At 34.6% G+C, this 20,264-nt stretch overlaps 1 protein-coding gene across 3 annotated transcripts in view; it reads right to left on the bottom strand.

Moving 5' to 3' along the window:
* SPAG16 (sperm associated antigen 16) overlaps positions 1-20,264 on the bottom strand; it is a 995,967-nt gene that overhangs the window by 471,959 nt on the left and 503,744 nt on the right. For all 3 annotated transcript variants that reach the window (XM_045481131.1, XM_045481130.1, XM_045481132.1), the window contains one exon: positions 1,577-1,762. In XM_045481131.1, the coding sequence (XP_045337087.1) occupies positions 1,577-1,762 (186 nt within the window). The remainder of the gene's footprint in view (positions 1-1,576; positions 1,763-20,264) is intronic.

The raw sequence follows: 20,264 nt of genomic DNA, 5'->3' as shown, positions 1-20,264 counted from the left end.
CCTATATTTGTCAGGCAGGAGACAAAACTTATACTTACCATTTTAACAGTAAGAATTTAATATATAAGGTCGTTAACTATGTATAAAGTTGTTAACAGGGTAAATAAACAGAAAAAGAGCAGTGTTCCTCAGCTCAGAAAAGGGGCCATGGTGAACTGGGAACACAGACCTCTGAGAAGGGGGTGCCTGTCTGCAGGAGCTAATGTTTTTGATGACAGCATGATGCAGCTGTTTCTTCAAGCACTGGAAAAACTGCCAACTGGATTTAGCTGCTGTGATAAGAACAAAGTGATGTTGCTGAGGTGAGGTGTTGTTAGGGTGATGCTGACTAGAACTGCAAGTCCAGAAGAAGCCCATAGGAAGAAGACAGGGAGCAGAAAGTTCCCTTTTACCCCCTCAACCTTGCAGTCTCCTACAAGCACTTCCTATTGCCAAAGCCTAACAGAGGCTACTAGCAAAGCAAAAATGTAATCTGCAAAGTTCCAGGTGCAGCATCACAAAAAAACTGATATGGAAGCGTGAGTTTGGTGCTGAGAAAAAACAGCATAATTAATGGCACATGGCCTTAGAGGACAGTCAGCATATGCATAGGAAAGAGCATATCCTTTCAACAAATCCTCCCAGAAAACCTGTTGACTTTTTGCAAGCACCTTATTTGCCCTCTCTTCTAAATATGTTACCTGTAATTCAAGAAAGGGTGGAGACAGTTTATTCAAGATACCTGTTTTACCCATAACCCTGAATCAATAGTGTCTACCTCTACAGTGAGTTAATTTTTCTCTTACAAAATAAAGTACAATGGCTCAGTGACAATTGTTTATGAAATTTTCTAGGAGTCATTATCACTTCTATTTGGAATCTGGGCACTGTTTCAATAATTAAAGTGATCAGAAGTCTGATTGATAGTTTATAATTCCTTAGGTAGCTGAAGCAGTCAGGATATTTGATAGTAGCTCTTTGGATCCTATTTTTATACCTAATAGGATATAATAATCAGACATAAATGCAGGGATGATAGGTATTTGACACCATAAACACAATAGATTTGTCTACCTTGAATTTAGATAAAAATATTAAACTTCTATATCCATACAGGATTGTATAGGACTTTTTATACATCAAATCACACTAGTTTTTGCAATTTGTGAATTGACAAGAAGCATTTAATTTGGGAAAGTATGTCAAAATTAAGCATAAAGCAAGTAATTATCTCTGTCATATTTATGTCTATTAAATTGCTGGTTTGATAATAAAGCAATCTTGTGAAGGGAGAACTAAAATTCTAACTCTTTAAAATAAGTGTTTCTCTTCTGCCTAAAACAAATGACCTTCCAATGAAACAATTCTAATCTTACTACATTGGCTTGATCTTTATACTTACATTTATAAAGGACGCGTTATATCAACAATGATTAATAGAGTTAGAAATGGATTTCACAGAGATTATTTAAGTAACTTTCTATAATTTTACCAACAAGTTCTTTTTAATGTTTCCTGGTGGTAGCATTGAGAGAAGAGCATTATCCATGTATATTTACCAATGTAGAGGGTTAGTAATGTTTAAAGTACTTCTTACCTATTAACATCCCAGATTTTACTAGTTGTATCCAATGAGGAAGAAGCCACAAAATCACCACAGGAGTGCCATGTGCAGGACCATACTGCATGGTTGTGTCCTTCAAAGGTCAAAATGCAATTGCCTTTAGACAGGTCCCATAATTTAACTGTAGTGTCACCACTTGAAGTAGCCAACTTGTTGCCACTATTTGCAAGAAGATAAAGAAGTAATTTGTTAAAAAGTCAACTCATAATTAATTTTTATGAATGGTTATATGCTATGAGTAATGTGTGTGTGTTTGTGTGTTTGAGTTATTTCTGCTTAAAAGCATTAAAATGGCATTCTAAATGCTTGAATTTTTTTTATCTTGAGTCCACATAATTTGATACTAGTAATTTTTAGTAATGCAGGGTGATGAGAAAAACTGTTGTTCTATACTCTATAGATTAATTCTTCTATATTCTTCTAGATTAATTCATGAAGTAAGTTTTGTGTGTATGTGTGTGTTTGTTTTTTGTTTGTTTGTTTTTAGTGTATTCAGTGTATTAGGTTTCAGGCTATGTGTTAGGTTCTGTGGATAATGTAACCTCAGAATGATGAAATTTTTAGACATAGGCTAAAATAATTTCAAAAACACAATACAAAACAATAAGTCAGCATTGCTTATGTTTAGATTAACTAAATGTTCCAAGAATACAATTTGGATGCTAAAGGAAGTGAATCAGGAATGACGAGATTTTGAGCTACATCTTGAAAGATGAAAAATTTTGAAATAAGTGGTTAAGGATGAACCATTGGATTTTCCATTTAGGTCATTAGTAGACGTTTGAAAAAGCAGTGACTTTAAAGCGGTAGATACAAATGCTAGTTTAAGAAATGAGCAGATGTCAATGATTTAAGCAGAAACATCTATGATTTTTTGGTAAAATATCAGTTGCAAGAAAATTTCAATTCCATCATTTCCTTCACATCCATCTGCATTGAATGCTCTATGTGTTTTCTTAGTAACTTTTCTTCCCCTGAATATAATGAATTGCTTATCTGTACTCTTTTCCTGTGATTTTGATTGAGAACTGTTTCCTCTCTCTGTTTCTATGGCATCAAGCACTAGAACTGACCAATTGAAGTACCCAGCAAATGCTTCCAAAATGAATAAATATATGAATGAATGAATGAGTCTCTGCTATAAAAGAATAAGAAAAGGTACTCAGGATTTCCAAGAGACGGAATGGCAAGATCAAGATGAGTATTTGCTCACTTGCTCTTATTTTTTTATGCCGAGAGAAATACATTTTTAAGTGCAGGGAGGAAACAACCACTGGAGAGGGAGTGGGGAGAATTTAAAGGTGGGGAAGGAAAGGTAGGTACAGAGTGAAGAAGTTCTCCTTTAAGTTATAAAAAGATATCTATTATTCTGATTAGCAGAATTAAAAAAAAATTACTCTATGACAGGTAGTCCTTCACTAATGGACAGATATTTAAAACTGTCTTTTTCTTGGGTGCCTGGGTAGCTCAGTCGGTTGAGTGTCCGACTTTGGCTCAGGCACAATCTCACAGTTTGTGGGTTTGAGCCCTACATCCGGCTCTGTGCTGACAGCTCGGAGCATGGAGCCTTCTTTGGGTTCTGTGTTTCCCTCTCTCTCTCTCTCTCTCTCTCTCTCTCTGCCCCTTCCCTGCTCGCACTCTGTCTTGCTCTCCTTCAAAATAAATAAACATAAAAAAAATGTAAACTTTTTCTTTGCAGCTGTTGTTTATTTGTACATAGATTTAGGATTAAAAATTTTGCTTTTTAATATTAAAGACTGAAAAATACATTTGTTTAAAAATATACAAGAAGGGGTGCCTGGCTGGCTCAGCCTAGAGAATATGCAACTCTTGATCTTGGGGTCGTGAGTTCAAGCCTCACACTGGGCTTAGAACTTACTTAAAAATATCCAAATAAAAATAACATAAAAAATAATTTAACCATGCCTCTTTTTCAAATCTGTCCTTCTGATGGGCTAGCATACTATTTTGGACATAAGTCTTGCTCTAGGATAACAATTACTATAAAGTATTTCTGCCTGTGACTGAAAACTCAGATAAGTTTTACATTCTTCTCTCTTGCTTTAAACTATGTGACAAAAGAAACAAAAAGCACAATAGTAATAATTACAACTGGAATGAAGCAGTTGTAATCACCTTTACAAGTGCCATCATCTGATATTTAGGCTCCCAATTCACGAGTTTGAGACCCGTGTGGGCTCTGTGTTGACAGCTCAGAGCCTGGAGCCTGCTTTGGATTCTGTGTCTCTCTCGCTCTCTGCCCCTCCCCCACTTGCACTCTGTCTCTCTTTCTCTCAAAAATAAACAAAATATATTTTTAAAATATGGATGATAAGTCTTGCTCTATATAACTTAAATTGTTGGGGCGCCTGGGTGGCGCAGTCGGTTAAGCGTCCGGCTTCAGCCAGGTCGCGATCTCGCGGTCCGTGAGTTCGAGCCCCGCGTCGGGCTCTGGGCTGATGGCTCGGAGCCTGGAGCCTGTTTCCGATTCTGTGTCTCCCTCTCTCTCTGCCCCTCCCCCGTTCATGCTCTGTCTCTCTCTGTCCCAAAAATAAATAAACGTTAAAAAAAAAAAATAACTTAAATTGTTGTTTTGAAAATCAAATAAGAGAATTCTTACAATAGCACATTTTCAATTCTGGGTGATATTCAAACCTGATATTGTTTTTAAAGATTGTCTTGTGATCTCCAGTTAAGTTTTTATGTGGAATTCGTTACCCATATTTCCATAAATAGTGGAATGGAATCCAATTACTGCCATTACTCCATAGTCTCAGATACCTGTGTCTAACTGCTCAAGAGGACTATTTGAATTTATAAAAGGACTATCAGTCACAATATTCTCACTATAGAATATGTATGCATTATTTTATGTAGCAGAATAACACATAACCAAATTATATTGAAATATTTTCTCATAGTTTTTATAGGTAAAAGATAAAAATTTTGGTTTCACTGAGCTCATAAAATGATTATTACAAGAAAAGCTCTAAATTTAGGATCTAGATTACTTGGAAAACATTAAGGTACATTTGATTTACATTTAATGTGCCCAGTTTGTGAGAGTCCCGCAAACTTATAAGTAAAAGTTGAAACAAAAACGGCTGAGAATGTTCTCATCAAAGTTATTCTAAACCCTTAGCCTTTGATACAGAGCTTCTGGCTGCATTTAGTTGGTGAGTGAGGCCACTGTGACAGAGTAAAGAGAATGCCAATCCACACAGAGAATGGTCTTTTTTGAAGTAAACAGCTGCCATGTCCAAGTGTTGTTCCCTTTGTTCCTATATGATACACCCTTCTTTTGTGTAGAAATCTAGAATCAACAAAGAATCATAAATAAAGTGAATTCAGAAGACAGCATTATGTGCAGATATTATGGACTCTAGCAAAAGCAGAGAGGCGACATTGAGTGTTCAGGAAAGACCAAGCCTTCCCTGCCTGGCTGTAAAACCACTGCCCTTACTGGGTTGGGTGTATTGCTTAGAGCTCCAGATACACCTTTGTCACTTGCTTCAGAAACTTCAATTGGATTTTCAGCTTAGTCTTTCAACTTTTACACAGGAATGGCAAGATGCTGGCAAGTGGACTCTTTCGTGCCTGGTATACAGTATTTATAAGACATACTATTTATATTGGCATGCATGAATGATGTGCATATTAAGGAAATATTGGCATGCAAGAATGATGTACATACTAAGGAAAGAGATTTCCATTGTACATAGATCTGTGTTAATAGAATGGAATAGCCTACATAATTCAGGGTTGTGTATATGAACAAGTTTATGTAGAAAAGACATCTTGGTACAGAGGACAGAAAAATACAGAATTATAAAACTTCTAGCATGTTACTAATTCTTTTTGTTTTTTTTTAAAAAAAATTAAATGTTTGTATTTATTTTTGAGACAGAGAGAGACAGAGCATGAGCAAGGGAGGGGCAGAGAGAGAGGGAGACACAGAATCTGAAGCAGGTTCCAGGCTCTGAGCTGTCAGTACAGAGCCTGATACGGGGCTTGAACTCACAGACTGTGAGATCATGACCTGAGCTGAAGTCGGACGCTCAATCTACTGAGCCACCCAGGCGCCCCTCTTTTTATTTTGTTTTATCCTCTGTATTTATGTTATTGTTTAGGTTGCAGATGCAGAAGGATAGAAATTGGTAGGTTAGTTTATGAAACTTTATGTGGAGATGATGAATAATGCTGTCATCCTGGAAATAAGATAGAGATGCCCAGGAATGCCTTTAAACTTTTAAGTATCAATTAATATCTTTGGGATTATTTTATTATTTAATTTTCTTATTGTATCCAACATACTTCTGAGTATTCTCTAGTTGTCATTCATATGCATGCATACATACATACATGCCTATGACACATTACAATTGAATATTCTTGAAAAACATAACCTGGATAATTATAATATTTTGATATATATCCATAGGTACTAAAATATAGTTCTCATTCTTTTAAAAATTATGTCTCTATGCATACCTTATGACTCTGACTGGAAAAAGTTGTTTTGAGAATATTAAATCTAATCTTTTTCAGCTATCTAAAAACCTTTACATTTGACACTTTATTTTCCTTTCTTTCTTTTGACCCAATGTTCTAGAAGACACAGGAGATTCATTTATTCATTTCACAGTTAGTCACATGCTTCAGACACTGTACTAGACAACTGAATCCATCATCTCTCTGTGCTTCTCAAACATAGCAAGCATGTTCTCCTCAGGGTATCTGTACACCTTTCCTTTGACACTAAGATGTCTTCTCCCATGGATATTCCCATGGCTCTCCATGACTTCAGTTGAAGACTTTTTCTTCAACTTCACCTTATCGTGGAGAGATTCTCTGACAATGCCAGTTAAAATACTGTATCACCCTAACTTTTTGTCTCTTGCTGTTACTCTTTATAGCACTTACTACCATTCATTAAACTATACATCACTTATTTATAGTCTCTCTCTCTCTGCCAGTGGGATGTAGCAGCTATGAAAGGAGGAAATTTTTTTAAAATTCACTCCTATATCTCTAATGCCTAGCTTCATACTTAGTACATAGGGAATCTCAATAAATAACTATTGAATTAATAAATTAATGCATGAAATACAATTATGAATATGACAAATTACCTAAAGTCCTATTCTAATGGATAATTTCTCAGGGCTTATAAATACAAAAAAAAATAGGCAAATGGATCTTATATCCTATTATTGGATTTCTCATTTGAATATTTATTTTTCAAAAGTAGCTTTGTTGCATGACATGCTAAATTATTTCTTTCTGATTTCTGCCTGAGTTACTATATATACATAATTTCAGATTGTTGGAGTATATTATTATATAGGTTCAGGAAAATAGCATATCTCCCATTTACCTCATATCTTTTTTAGATAGATGCAGGACATAAATTCAGTGAATAAATAATTAGCTCACATAAAGTAAGTTGCAGAAACAATAGATCTTCTACCCCTAGTGAAAAGTCTAATTCATGGAGTATTTGGATTGCCACAATAGGGCATATAATAAAGTCACGTTTGTATAACAATTTCCAAGCATTAGGTATGAATCATACCACTGGTCTCCTAACTGCTCTGCCCTTGTCCATCTACAATCTTTTTTCAATACAGAAACCTACAGGATCCCATTTATGCTCCTCTTCTGTGAAAAACTGTGCAATGGTTTCTCATCTCCCAGAGTAAAAGCTAAAATCCTAAAATGAATATGACCCTCCATGACCCACCTACCACCCACCTAGTTACCACTTTGATTTTTCCTTCTACTACTCTTCCTCTCTCTCCTCCCACTGCACAAGGCTTTTGCACATGCTGTTCTTCCTTCCAGGAATGTCCTTTCCCAGAAAACCAATGACTGGTTCTCTCTGTTTCTTCAGGCCTTTACAGCAAGACACATCAAGGAGACTTATCTGAACAGCAGTCTCACTTCTGACATTAAACTCCTTTCCTATTTTTTTTCCTATAGTACTATCACTGTTAACTCACTATATGTTTTACTGATTTCTCTTGTTTATTATCTACTCTCCCCAGGTCCTCAGTTTTGTGGGCCTCTGCTTCACCTAGTTCTTTACTGCTCAGTATATCCAGAGAGTGAATGCCTTGTGTTAGATTCCACACCCTGCCTGAATCTAGTTTTTAGAAAAATATATTATTTACTAACAGCCTCAATCCTACCATTTTGCAGAGTTTAAAATTACCATCTCTCTGGGCCTAAAAATGTGAAGACCCAGCTATTACCCCTCTTCTCAAAACATTCCAGAAGATTCCTCATTTTCATTCAGACCAAGACTCAGGCCTCTTTCTCATAACACTAGAAGCAAGAGCTTGCCATTTCTAAACTCCCTGTTTCTGGTCCTGTGTTCACATGGTCCATGGAACAGGGAAGTCACTCTTTATTAAGAATGATATTTTTGCCATGTGAAGCAGGCCTTCTCTACCTTCAAACTTGGCCTGCACATCACTGAGTCTGCATACACACTGAAGAAATTTCTACAACCCAACTTGTTTTCTAGTGCTTGGGTCTCCCCAACCAGTTCTATGCTATAATTAATTATTGAGTTTTTAAAGCTCATTAACTTATTTAGTTCCTCCTGAGTGTCCACTGTTTACCAGAGATGCAAAAGATATGAAAGATGAGAAGTACATATTCCTCAAATTATTTACATTTTTTCTTTAAAAAATTATTAATGCTTTATTTTTGAGAGAGAGAGAGACAGAGTGTGAGTGGAGCAAGGGCAGAGAGTGAGGGAGACACAGATCAGAATCAGGCTCCAGGCTCTGAGCTGTGAGCCCAGAGTCTGATGAGGGGCTCAAACTTGTGAACTACAAATTCATGACCTGAGCTGAAATCAGATGCTTAACCGACTGAGTCACCCAGGCACCCCCATCAATATTTTAATAGATGACATACAGGATATAGTGATAGGACAGGAAGGATATAATACGTTTTCTAGTCTTGGATGATGGTCAAGAGGCTTTAAAAAGTGAACACACCTGAACAAAATCTTTATGTATAAGAAAGTGTTCACAACGTGAAAGTAGGAAAGGAAAAAGGCTGAGTGCTCAGGATGTGGCAACTGTGGCATAATCAGAGATTTTTAAGTATTTTGCATTCAAGAAGAAAAGAGTAATGGAAAAATTAATCTAAATAGATAAACAACAGTCAAATAATAAAAGACCTTTCCTGCAGTCCTAAAGTAGATTTATCTATACACTTTATATGGCTATGAGGAGAGATTAAAGGGTTTTAAAAGGAGTTAGAAAAGTAGTCAGATATTAATTTTATGATGTTAACACTGGGAATATAACAAAGACCAGATTTTTTAAGGAAGAGCAGAAAATACATTTGAGAATTGACAGTAATTTGTATTATAGGCTTGCACTTCATTACTGGATTTAGTTATTTTGAGATCTATGCTTTGTATAATCACAGTCATTCCCAGGTTTTGGTAAAGGATTCTCAAGTGAAGTGTCAGTCTCACACCTATCTGTTCCACTTAGCTGAAGAATTTTTTCCAAGTCTAAGGTGGTACTGAGAGGGGCATGCCATTTTTCAGCAGAAAGCTCTGCTCTAATGAGACTACTTCTTTACTTTGTTTTGATCTCTGATCTAACTTAGTCCTGGACTGCAGAATTTTTCACTATACTCATTTCAGGCTTTCAGGAGTACATGGTAACCCAAATATGTGTGTGTGATGCTGAGTTCAAGTCTTAGGAGGACTGATTTGACAAAATATTTAAGGTCAACAGACACAGGGTGCATATTTCATCACCTGAAGCCAATGTACTGCCTGAAAGCCTTACAATGGATTGGAACAAGATATTTCTAGGGTTCCAGAAGAAGCATTGCCTCTGTTTCTGGTATAAAATAAGATGTTTTCCATAATTGGAAATATTATAATGACAATTAGGATACATTTAAAACTAGCTTATAAAGTGAATTCATGTATCACAGAATTCTAGAATCTCAAGGCTGGGAGAGCACTCAAATCCATGTAATCTAATCACACTTCCCTTGTTTAATTATTTCTACTGATATTCTATCATTTTAATGCCCAGCCTCTATTTAAAACTTATAATAACAGGAAATGCAGTTCTTTGGGTTTTAAGTAGCTCTGTTATACAGTTTTCCTTTTATTGAGCTTATTTTCTTCTATAAAAAAAAATTTCTCATTAAAGTCAATTATAATCCTCAGCATCATTCCAAATTCAAATAATCTCTCTTTCACTCCATAGCCTTTAGAGTAGAGGAGGAAATCTATCATGTTCTAGAAATGACACTTCATTCATCTCCTTTCTTTCTTTATCACCCAAATATTATTTTCCATGCTACTTCCACTTTAGAGGTACACAGATATCTTAGTAGCTGTACATCTACTCTGCTTAAGCCTCCCCTCTATGGTAGTTTCTTTTTTTTTTTAGTGTTTATTTTTTTCTGAGAGAGAGCACAACCAGAGGAGGGGCAGAGAGAATGGGAGACGGAAGATCTGAAACAGGCTCTGCACTGCCAGTGCAGAGTGTGATGCGGGGCTCGAACTCATGAACAATAAGATCATGGCTTGAGCAGAAGTTGGACACTTAACCGACTGGGCCACCCAGGCAGCCCTCTGTGCATCCACTCTAACTTGAGTCATGAATGGTCTATTTCTATTGAATAAGGCATATGTTTGCATTATTCAAATCCAATCTTGTATTCTGTCTCTTCAAATGTTGGTAATAAATATAAGATTATCTGTACTTCCACACATTGAAATGTGAAATTATGGTATGTAATTTCCATTCTCTGAGGCATGGGAGATTCTTTCTTATCCTTGCACTAATTACTTTTCATGTTTCATTTTCAAATTATTTTTCTTTCCACAACAGATCTATTTTTTTTATAATGACCAGCCTCACATTCAGATTGAAATTCTCTTGATAAGATCAGTATGTTTCATGACAAACAAAGCTGTTTCCAATATTCTCAGCTATACTGTATTTCTGTCTGGGAATCTAACTGAGTACTTCATTTATGAATCCACTTTTCAGAATTCCAAACTTCATTAATTTAAATCATGTTTAAAGCCAGCTGTTCACCTGTCCTGCCCTCCATCCCTGCTAGTGTAGACAAGAGAAAGAAGTAATGGTAACAACACACATCTCCCCAAGACCTCTGATTTCCTGTGGTTTCATGATTACTAAAATATTTTACTGGTCTTTCTAGCAGAGTTATCTCTGTTCCACCATAAAATCAGTGGAGTGGATAGGGAAACAACAGATATGATCTCAGCAGATTTTCCAGAAAATTTCTAATAAACTCTAGAAAATTGCACAAATTTCACCTGAATTTTCCATGTCTTCATAGATTAGATCTCCTTCACCAGTTCTGTAGCGTTCATCAAGGAATCAATAAACATCAGAGTAGGTGTTAGTTTACCTTCTAACTGTGTGAATTCTACATCTCAAGCCTTAAAAGTTTAAGTAAGTAAGATCCTTTAAGGGTACTAAATTCAGTACTCAGTAATAGCTCCTAATTGTTCGAATAAGGTAAATTATAGTATTAACAGAAGTTAGAACTCTTGTTTCAATCGCATCTTTGCCATTTAAAAGCCTTGGTGTTTGTGAAACAGTCATAGTATTCTCAAACTTAGCATTCTCATCTGTAAAAGGAAGAAATGACGCCTTTTTACCTGACTCTCTAGTGTGGATCAAACTACAAACGTTTGCTAAAGTATAACCCACAAAGCAATTATGAACACCAAGAAGTAAAGTTTGTGGATCTCCATACCATAAGTTCCAAGGAGCTGTCACTTGCATGGAGCACACAACTTTAAAAAAAAATTAGAAAAAAAAAAGTAACTTAGGGGTAAGAAATTCATTGTTTTTTAGAAGGATGATAGCTTTTGTTGCCATCTTCCAGGAAGTCATCCCTTACTTTAAGAAAGGATGGGATTTTCTTTTTTTTTTTTTTTTTTAATTTTTTTTTTTCAACGTTTATTTATTTTTGGGACAGAGAGAGACAGAGCATGAACGGGGGAGGGGCAGAGAGAGAGGGAGACACAGAATCGGAAACAGGCTCCAGGCTCTGAGCCATCAGCCCAGAGCCCGACGCGGGGCTCGAACTCACGGACCGCGAGATCGTGACCTGGCTGAAGTCGGACGCTTAACCGACTGCGCCACCCAGGTGCCCCAGGATGGGATTTTCTAAGCAGAATAAATGTGAACCCTTACAGTGCAATCACTCCATGTAAGGACTAAATCACTGGCTATGGATTAGTTAGCTATAGCAGAAGCTGGAATAAGAAATTAGATGTATACCATTTGAAGATAGGGATTTGCCCTATGTGCAATAAGCTCAGTGTCTGGCAGTGACCCACTAGAGCAATGCACAAGCTTCAGCAGAGACTAATGACAGACAGCATGACACTTGGAGAGTGAAATCTCTAGAAAATAAAACAGTATGATGCTGAATGCTTGAGGAGATGCATGTGGATGTAGGAACAAAAAGAAGGGGAATGAACATCTTTAAAGATATTTAAAAGATCTTCTTAAAGATGGTCAAAGTCATAGGTATAAAATGATTGGGTGTGGAGAAACTAATGAGAAAGTTTTAAATACTATTGTGAGATTCAGAGTAAAGACTGCAGAAACACAGTGGGTATAGGGAACAGCACAACAACCAAATAGTACCAGTTTATTGTTATTATGCACTTACTGAGAGGATAATGATGTTAAAATTTGGCTGCAAAGCATAGTCAAATATGTAATAGTGTTAACTTACTATTCATTTTACTAAATTATGTTTAATTATATTATCTTTAATCACTTAAAAAAATACCAACTAGGGAATTCTAAACAAGTTTCATCTAGAGTAGAAGAATATGAATTTGAGTGACCTCTACTGATGAACTGCATGCTGGGCTTGTGTCAGTTTGGGTCAGATAATCTCAGAATTGTTTTACCTACAGATCTGTCTACCTGTATAAATGACCGTCATCTCCAAATATAACAATGACAAAAGCACTTTGGAAGCTGTAAAATATTACTTAAATATTATACTCATCTCTGGCTAATGAGTATTGACACATAGCAAACACAAATGTCAATTTTCTTCATTTTAGCCCCATAAATATATTTTTAAAATTTACTTATGTTGGTACTGTTTGAAAATCTTAAGGGTGGCCTATTAATAGCATAAATATGCATAAGTAAAAATATGTCTTTTGCTTTTTAATTTATATTCTATATTTATAAAATTATATTTTAAAAGATAAAAAATAAGCTAGAAAGAAAAATATCAGCAATCTAAAAATTAATGATGTGTCCAAATTTAGAAATACTCTGAAGAAAACAAAGCTTAAGAACACACTATACACCCAAAAATGAAATATCAATGTATAAATCTAACAAAATATGTACAAGATCTATATGAGGACAAACTATAATATTCTGAGAATGAAGTTAAAGAACTAAATAAATGAAAAGATATACCATGTTCATAGATAGGATGACTCAATATTATCAAGATGTCAATTTTTCCCAGCTTATCTAAAGACTTAATGCAATCTCAATCAATATGCCAGCAAATTATTTTGTGCATATTGACAAGCTTATTTTGAAGCTTATGTATATGGAGAAGTAAAAGTCCCAGAAGAGCCAACCCAAATTCAAAGGGACATATGTATCCCAATGATTACAGTTGTGTTATCTAAAATAGCCAAATTATGGTAACAGCTCAAGTGTCTACTGACTGATGAATGGATCAAGATGATATATATATATATACACACACACACACACACACACACACACACACACACACACACGTATATACATGTACACATACACAATGGAATATTTCTCAGCCGTAAAAAATAACAAAATCTTGCCATATGAATGACATGGATGGAGCTAGAGTATTGTGCTAAGTGAAAGAAGTCAGAGAAAGAGAAATACCCTATGATTTCACTCATATATGGAATTTAAGAAACAAAACAAATGAGCATATGGAGAAAAAGAGAGACAGATAGACAAATCAAGAAATAGACTCTTAACTATAGAGAACAAACTTATGATGGTTACCAGAGGAGAGAGGGGTGGGGGTTAAATATGTGATGGTGATTAAGGAGTGTACTTGTAAGACCACTGGGTGTTATATGCAAGTGTTGAATCACTATCTTGTTCCTGAAACTAATATTACACTGTATGTTAACTAACTGGAATATAAATAAAAACTTCAAAACATCAGAAAAAATACTTAAGCATAAAAAAAAAAAACCCTACAATATTGAAAGAGAAGAACACCATTGGAGGACTGACACCACCTGACTTCACGACTTACACTAAACTATTGTAATCAAGACTTATGGTTATTGGTGAAAGAATAAACAAATAGATCAATAGAACAGAATAGAGAGCTCAGAACTAAACTCCTATAAATATAGCCAACTGATCTTTGACAAAATAGCAATGACAACATGATGGAGCAGAGATAGTTTCTTCAACAAATGATGCTGGAACTGGACATCCAAATACCAAAAAAAAAAAAAAAATGAATGTAGACACAGATCTTACACTGTCACAAAGGTAACTCAAAATGTATTATAGTTCTAAATGTAAAGTACAAAACTATAAAACTCCTAGAAGATAACATAGGAGAAATCTGGATGACCTTGGGTATGGTGACTTTTTAGATACATTGCCAAATGCATGATCCATGAAAGGAATATAAAATGAGCTAGATTTCATTAAAATTAAAATTTTTTGCCCTGCAAAAGATAATGTCAAGAGAAGCCACAGACTGGGGAAAAAAATTTGCAAAAGACACATGTGATAAGTACTGCTTTTCAAAATATAGAACACCTAAAAAAAGAATACCTAAACCTCAACAATAAGAAAACAATTTGGTTTAAAAAATGGGCCAAAGACCTTAACAGACACTTCACCAAAGAAGATATATAGATATCTAATAAGCATACGAAAAGATGTCCTGTATCTTATGTTATCAGGGAAATGCAAATTAAAACAATAGTGAGATACCACACACCTAATTAAAATGGTCAAAATCTGGAACAATGATGACGCCAACTCCTGTCAGGGATGTGAGCAACAGGACCTCTCATACTTTGCTGGTAGAATGCAAAATGGTATAGCCACTCCACTTTGGAAGACAACACTTTCTTGCAAAACTAAACATACTCTTACTCTACCATCCAGCAATTGCACTCTGTGGTATTTATCAGGAGTTGAAAATGTATGTACACAAAAGCCTACACATGAATGTTTATACCGGCTTTATTCAAAATTGTAAAAACATGGAAATAACCAAAATATCCTTTAGTAGTGAATGGACAAATAAATTTTGTACATCCACATAATGGACTATTATTCAGTGCTGACGAAAAATGACCCATTCAACCATGGAAAGACATAGAGGAAACTTAAAAGTATATTACTAGTGAAAAAAAAACAAACAGTCTGAAAAGGCTACATACTATATGATTCCAACTATATGACATTCTGGAAATGACAAACTATTGAGACAGTAAAAACATCAGGCTCCTAGAGGTTGGGGGGTGGGGAGAGATGAATAGACAGAGCACAGATGTTAAGGGCAGTAAAAATACTCTGTATGATATACAATTGTGGATATATGCCATTAAACTTTTGTCCAAACTCAAAGAACATACAAGAGTTTACCCTAAGGTAAACCTTAGACTTAGGGTGATTATGATGTATCAGTTTAGGTTAATCCTTGGTAAAAAAAAAAAAAAAGTATTATTCTGGTAAGTGATGTTGCTAATGGGGCAAGAGGTATATGAGAAATCTCTGCACCTCCTTCTCAGTTTTGTTGTAAACTTAAAATTGCTGTAAAAATAAAATACACTAGAAAATGGGAAGAAATGCAATTGATTATCAATAAAATTGTATGTATGAGGGAAGACTTTCTAAGCTCTACATTCATGGGGAAAAACACACTCCATTCTTCTCAAAAATGTTGACAGAAACTAGAAGCTCCAAGTTCAATATACCAATATTTAACTAAGGGTAAAACAAAAAAAATACCAGTACTTCATAACAAGAGAAATATATTTGAGTTATGTTTATTCAAATCGAAAGTAATTCCAAAAGCAAATTAACGAACAGGTAATTAACAAGCAAGAAAATGCAATTCATCTACACACACAGAATAATGGTCAAGAAAATAACTGAAGAAATAGGAGTAGGAGTAAAACCATCTTTTCTGTCTACCAAAATAACAAATAAAAGTCATTTTAATTAATTAGTTAATTGATGAATTAACTAATTAATTTTAGAAAGAGAGGACAAGCAGGGGAGAGGAGCAGAGAGAGAGAGAGAGAGAGAGAGAGAGAATCTTAGGAAGGCTCCATGCTCAGTGTGGAGCCCAACACAAGGCTCAATCCCACTACCCTGGTATCATGACCTGAGCCAAAATCAAGATTCAGACACTCAACTGAATGAGCCACCCAGGTGCCCTGAAAGTCATTTCAAATTACTGCTGTTTATCATTAAATTGTTGATACTTTTTGATGATATTAGAAGTTGGAGAAAGAACAGTGGAAATACGTTTGATTCCATTACCTAGTGTGAAACTTCTCAATTGTGTAACAGACCATTTACTAATAACTAATTATGTTTTTGTAGCTCATGCACATTTGCCCACTTTTCCAGTCCTGAACAACACTTTCTTGGTGCAAACAAATAATTGAAAGTCTTTGAGAAATACTGAAAGGAAAGTATCATTCACTAATACGACCTTTTGGATTTAACACGATAGCTTTTCTATTTGATTTCACATTTCTATATTAAAGGTTTTTCCCTCACACAACCCATGGGTATTGAACAATGCCATTGAAATCATTGGCTTAGAAAAATTCTGAAAAATCACTAAACTTGCCAATGTCTATAAGGCTCAAATTTGCTTAAAAGGCTGGAAGGATGCTAGTTTCATGACTGACATTGTTCTACTGAAATTAAATTCAAATTATACAATTTTCACGAAGATAATTACAAAGCAAATTCTTTAATGTTATCAGTGTATACATATCACAATTATTCTATCTGCATATTTTGCCTATCACACTATAAAATTATTCCTTGACAATTTCTTTTTTCAAATAACAGTAGAGAATTTTTAATATTCATATATTCAGATGATATGAAACATTTCACAAACATATAGTATGGTATGTGAGTATATAGTCTAAATATTTCACAGAAGAGAAGCTTTCCATGGAAAGGTTTCTATGTGAGTATTTTTCTCAAATTTATCAGATTTCAGATATGTAGGTGTTAATGTGAAAAAAAAGTGTATTTCATGAGACAACATTTTGTTCTTAGCACTGTTGTTTTCCTTATCTTGAAAGATACTTAGTTTGGGGAAAAAATATCTATTTTGTTGCTCAAAGAAATATCATGACCATAAGCTCAAGTTTGTCTTGCATAGTTTAATATAATAATTATTATATGTCTGAATAACTCTTCTGAGGTTTTCTCAGAGTGGTAAATTATGCAGAACAAATAGTTAACATGAGAGTTTGGATATCTTTAAGATTATAGATTTTATACTGAGAAGGTAATTTAAGTTGTTGCTTTACACATAATTTAAAATGTTTTATCTGTAGAGGCTATTTTAATTAATGTTTGGGACACAAATGGTTTATCTTTACACAGTTCAATTTATCGATATTGCAATCAAACTGCAAAATTGTTCAAAAATTGGAAATACTGCTTATGAAATTGATAATGCAAAGATAATTAAGGTGCAGTCTTCTTTAAACCTGTAACTATTCTTCTTAAGTATTTAATGGTGCTTTAAAATTAGTTAAGAATGTAAAGAAAAAATGTTAAGGAATAAATACAGTATGTCATCAGAGGTCATTCATAAAAGCAGTTTTTCAACACTATGAAGTCGATTTGATTTTGTGATGCACATTCAAGAATATATTAGCATTTTTCCTTTATAGAAGTGAGGGAAAAAGTGTGTTTTCCTCCAAATCTGATTTTATAATCTAGTCTAGTGAGCATCTCACTAGAATCTCTAGGAATGAGTAGTCCCTACCTTCAGGAATTCTCTCTCTCTTTTGCCTGACTTTCAATCATAGCTTTCCTTTAAATTCAATTTATTTCATTTTAGATCATATGGTTTATAAATTTTTTAAAGCTATCTTAAAATGTCTGCCTGAAGTGAACTATTTCCCTAATATAGAATTCAGAGCAAGCTTTCTCTTTTCATAACATAGAAAATACACCGATTATTGGTCATATATATGCATACATTTATACATGCATTCACATATTTATTATTTAATTTATATGTGAATATATATAAATTAATAATAGAGTAAAATAATTGTAAAATATGTACTATATGCAATGTATAAGCTATAATATGCATTAAATATTTATTTGTTTAAAGAACTAGCTACTAATATCAAGACAATTCTCTTGTATTGCCAGTCATCAAAGAATAGTTTCAATTGAGCACCGCTTTTCACACCTAATTTGTAATCTAATTTTTTTATTATGACAAATCACTTACACAACTTCTCTCAAAAGCATGTAGCAGTGGCCAAGCAGAGGATATATATCTGAAAGCTCTAACATATAACTGAGGGACAAATTAACAATGCAATAACAAATACAATTCCTAAAACAAAAGAATAAAATATTTCCATTAATGTCTCCCAAATAAATATATAATAGCAATATTAGAATTTGAATAACTGCAATGAAGACCTCTAAATACATCGGAAAGAATTTTATTTTATTTATTTTTTTTAACATTTATTTATTTTTGAGACAGGGAGAGACAGAGCATGAACGGTGGAGGGTCAGAGAGAGAGGGAGACACAGAATCTCGAACAGGCTCCAGGCTCTGAGCTGTCAGCACAGAGCCGCACGTGGGGCTCGAACTCATGAACCGCTAGATCATGACCTGAGCCGAAGTCGGACGCTCAACCGAATGAGCCACCCAGGCACCCCATGGAAATAATTTTAAACAGTATTCTCAGTAGGAGAGCCTTGACAGAAAATGAAAACACTGTTAAATAACTCCCATGGAAAAATCAGGAAATAACAGACTATCCTGAGTTTCCTTAGTGGAAAAGGTTATGTACAGAAACACAATACCTATGGTGTGACATACAGAAGCACATGATCATCTTCTCAAGGAATCTGGCATTTCACATAACTTAAAATGACTAGAAAAACTCTATGTTTCACTTGTGTTTCAGAGAAGCATACCTTAGGATAGGGCAAAGAGAACCATGTTTCCAGCAGTGGTATCAATTAACCAGCAGACTATATAGACAGAAAAATGAAAAGTTAAAAATTGAAAAGGTAATGGGTGATTGAAAGGTTAAAGATTTCAACCTCAGAATCATGTTAATTCTGACACACACAGCTTGTGGTGCCTATTGAAAGGAAGTATGCCAAAGTGAGAGCCTGATAGGCTACTCATGAAGTACAAAATAGAGCTGTTTGGCAAGCTGAGTAGTAAATCCTCACATTCTTGCCGAGTTTTAAAAATCTGAAATGGAAGCCAAGTTGGGGCTATAATATTGTTGGTGACCATGAAATTAGATGCAAAGGTTTGGGTTGTTTTAATATCTATCATATGTGGCTGCAATAATCACTACTATGCAAAGGTTCCTATCACAAGCCATCTCTTCTAGAAGCAGCATGATACACTGAAAGATTCTTACTTTTGGCTCCACTATTTCCATGAAGAACACTTATCTTCTGCTAACATACACTCTCTACAAACAAACGATAATGCTCTTGCTATGCCTCTTTTATTTACACTCTTTTACATTAATCATTATCCAGGCACTTTCCCAAATGTCCATCAGCAGTATAATAGAAGATGATTCGAACTAATTGGTTTCTTTAAATTAAAAGCCCTAAATTTTACTCCAAAATGACTTACAGAGGGATTTCTTTTGGCTCAATTGGTGATTGTTCTTTAATACGATTGTTTCGTTCATACATCAGGAGATTTCATGGAAGTTCTCAAATATGAGACTAACTGCAGTAGGAACTTTTCAAACCTTGAAAAATATATCTGAATATTAAAATTTTCTAAAAGAAAAATAAGTTATTTATATGATCCTTTAAATGAAGAGAGCCACTTCACAATGGGTCCTTCAAAGTGCAGGGTTTTATAAAGGCTATCAATAAATTTCACAAATATTAAAGAACACCTTTACAGTGCTAGCCTAGCTAGCTTGCTAGCCACTAAAGGTTTAATATAAAAAAGATACCAATTGTCCTTTATCTCAAGAATGTCACAATATAAAGAAGAAACTAAGACTCTACTAGGTAATTGAAACCTATCACTTGAGAATATTGGGTCCCATTCAGAAATTATCAGGTTCTTAGTCCATGAGAACAATAATACATGTAATTTACTGTCAACGTATTACAAGTTCTTAGCAGAAAATTTAGAGTTACAGATAAGAAAATAAATGTCTATGCAAAGCATCCACAATGCTTGTACCTTCAAGGTAAGCAGTGTGTTTAGTTATATTTTTTCAGAATTATTTTTCTGAGACAACTAAAGCAGACAACTAAAAAATACAACATAAAAAAGCCTAAGCTCAAAAACATGTAACTTCTTTAATCAAAATGATATAATCTCATTA

The sequence above is a fragment of the Leopardus geoffroyi genome, chromosome C1 (assembly GCF_018350155.1).
Source record: "Leopardus geoffroyi isolate Oge1 chromosome C1, O.geoffroyi_Oge1_pat1.0, whole genome shotgun sequence".
Taxonomy (NCBI): domain Eukaryota; kingdom Metazoa; phylum Chordata; class Mammalia; order Carnivora; family Felidae; genus Leopardus; species Leopardus geoffroyi.
The sequence above is the reverse complement of the archived record's forward strand: the minus strand, read 5'-3'. Positions and strand labels throughout refer to the sequence as shown.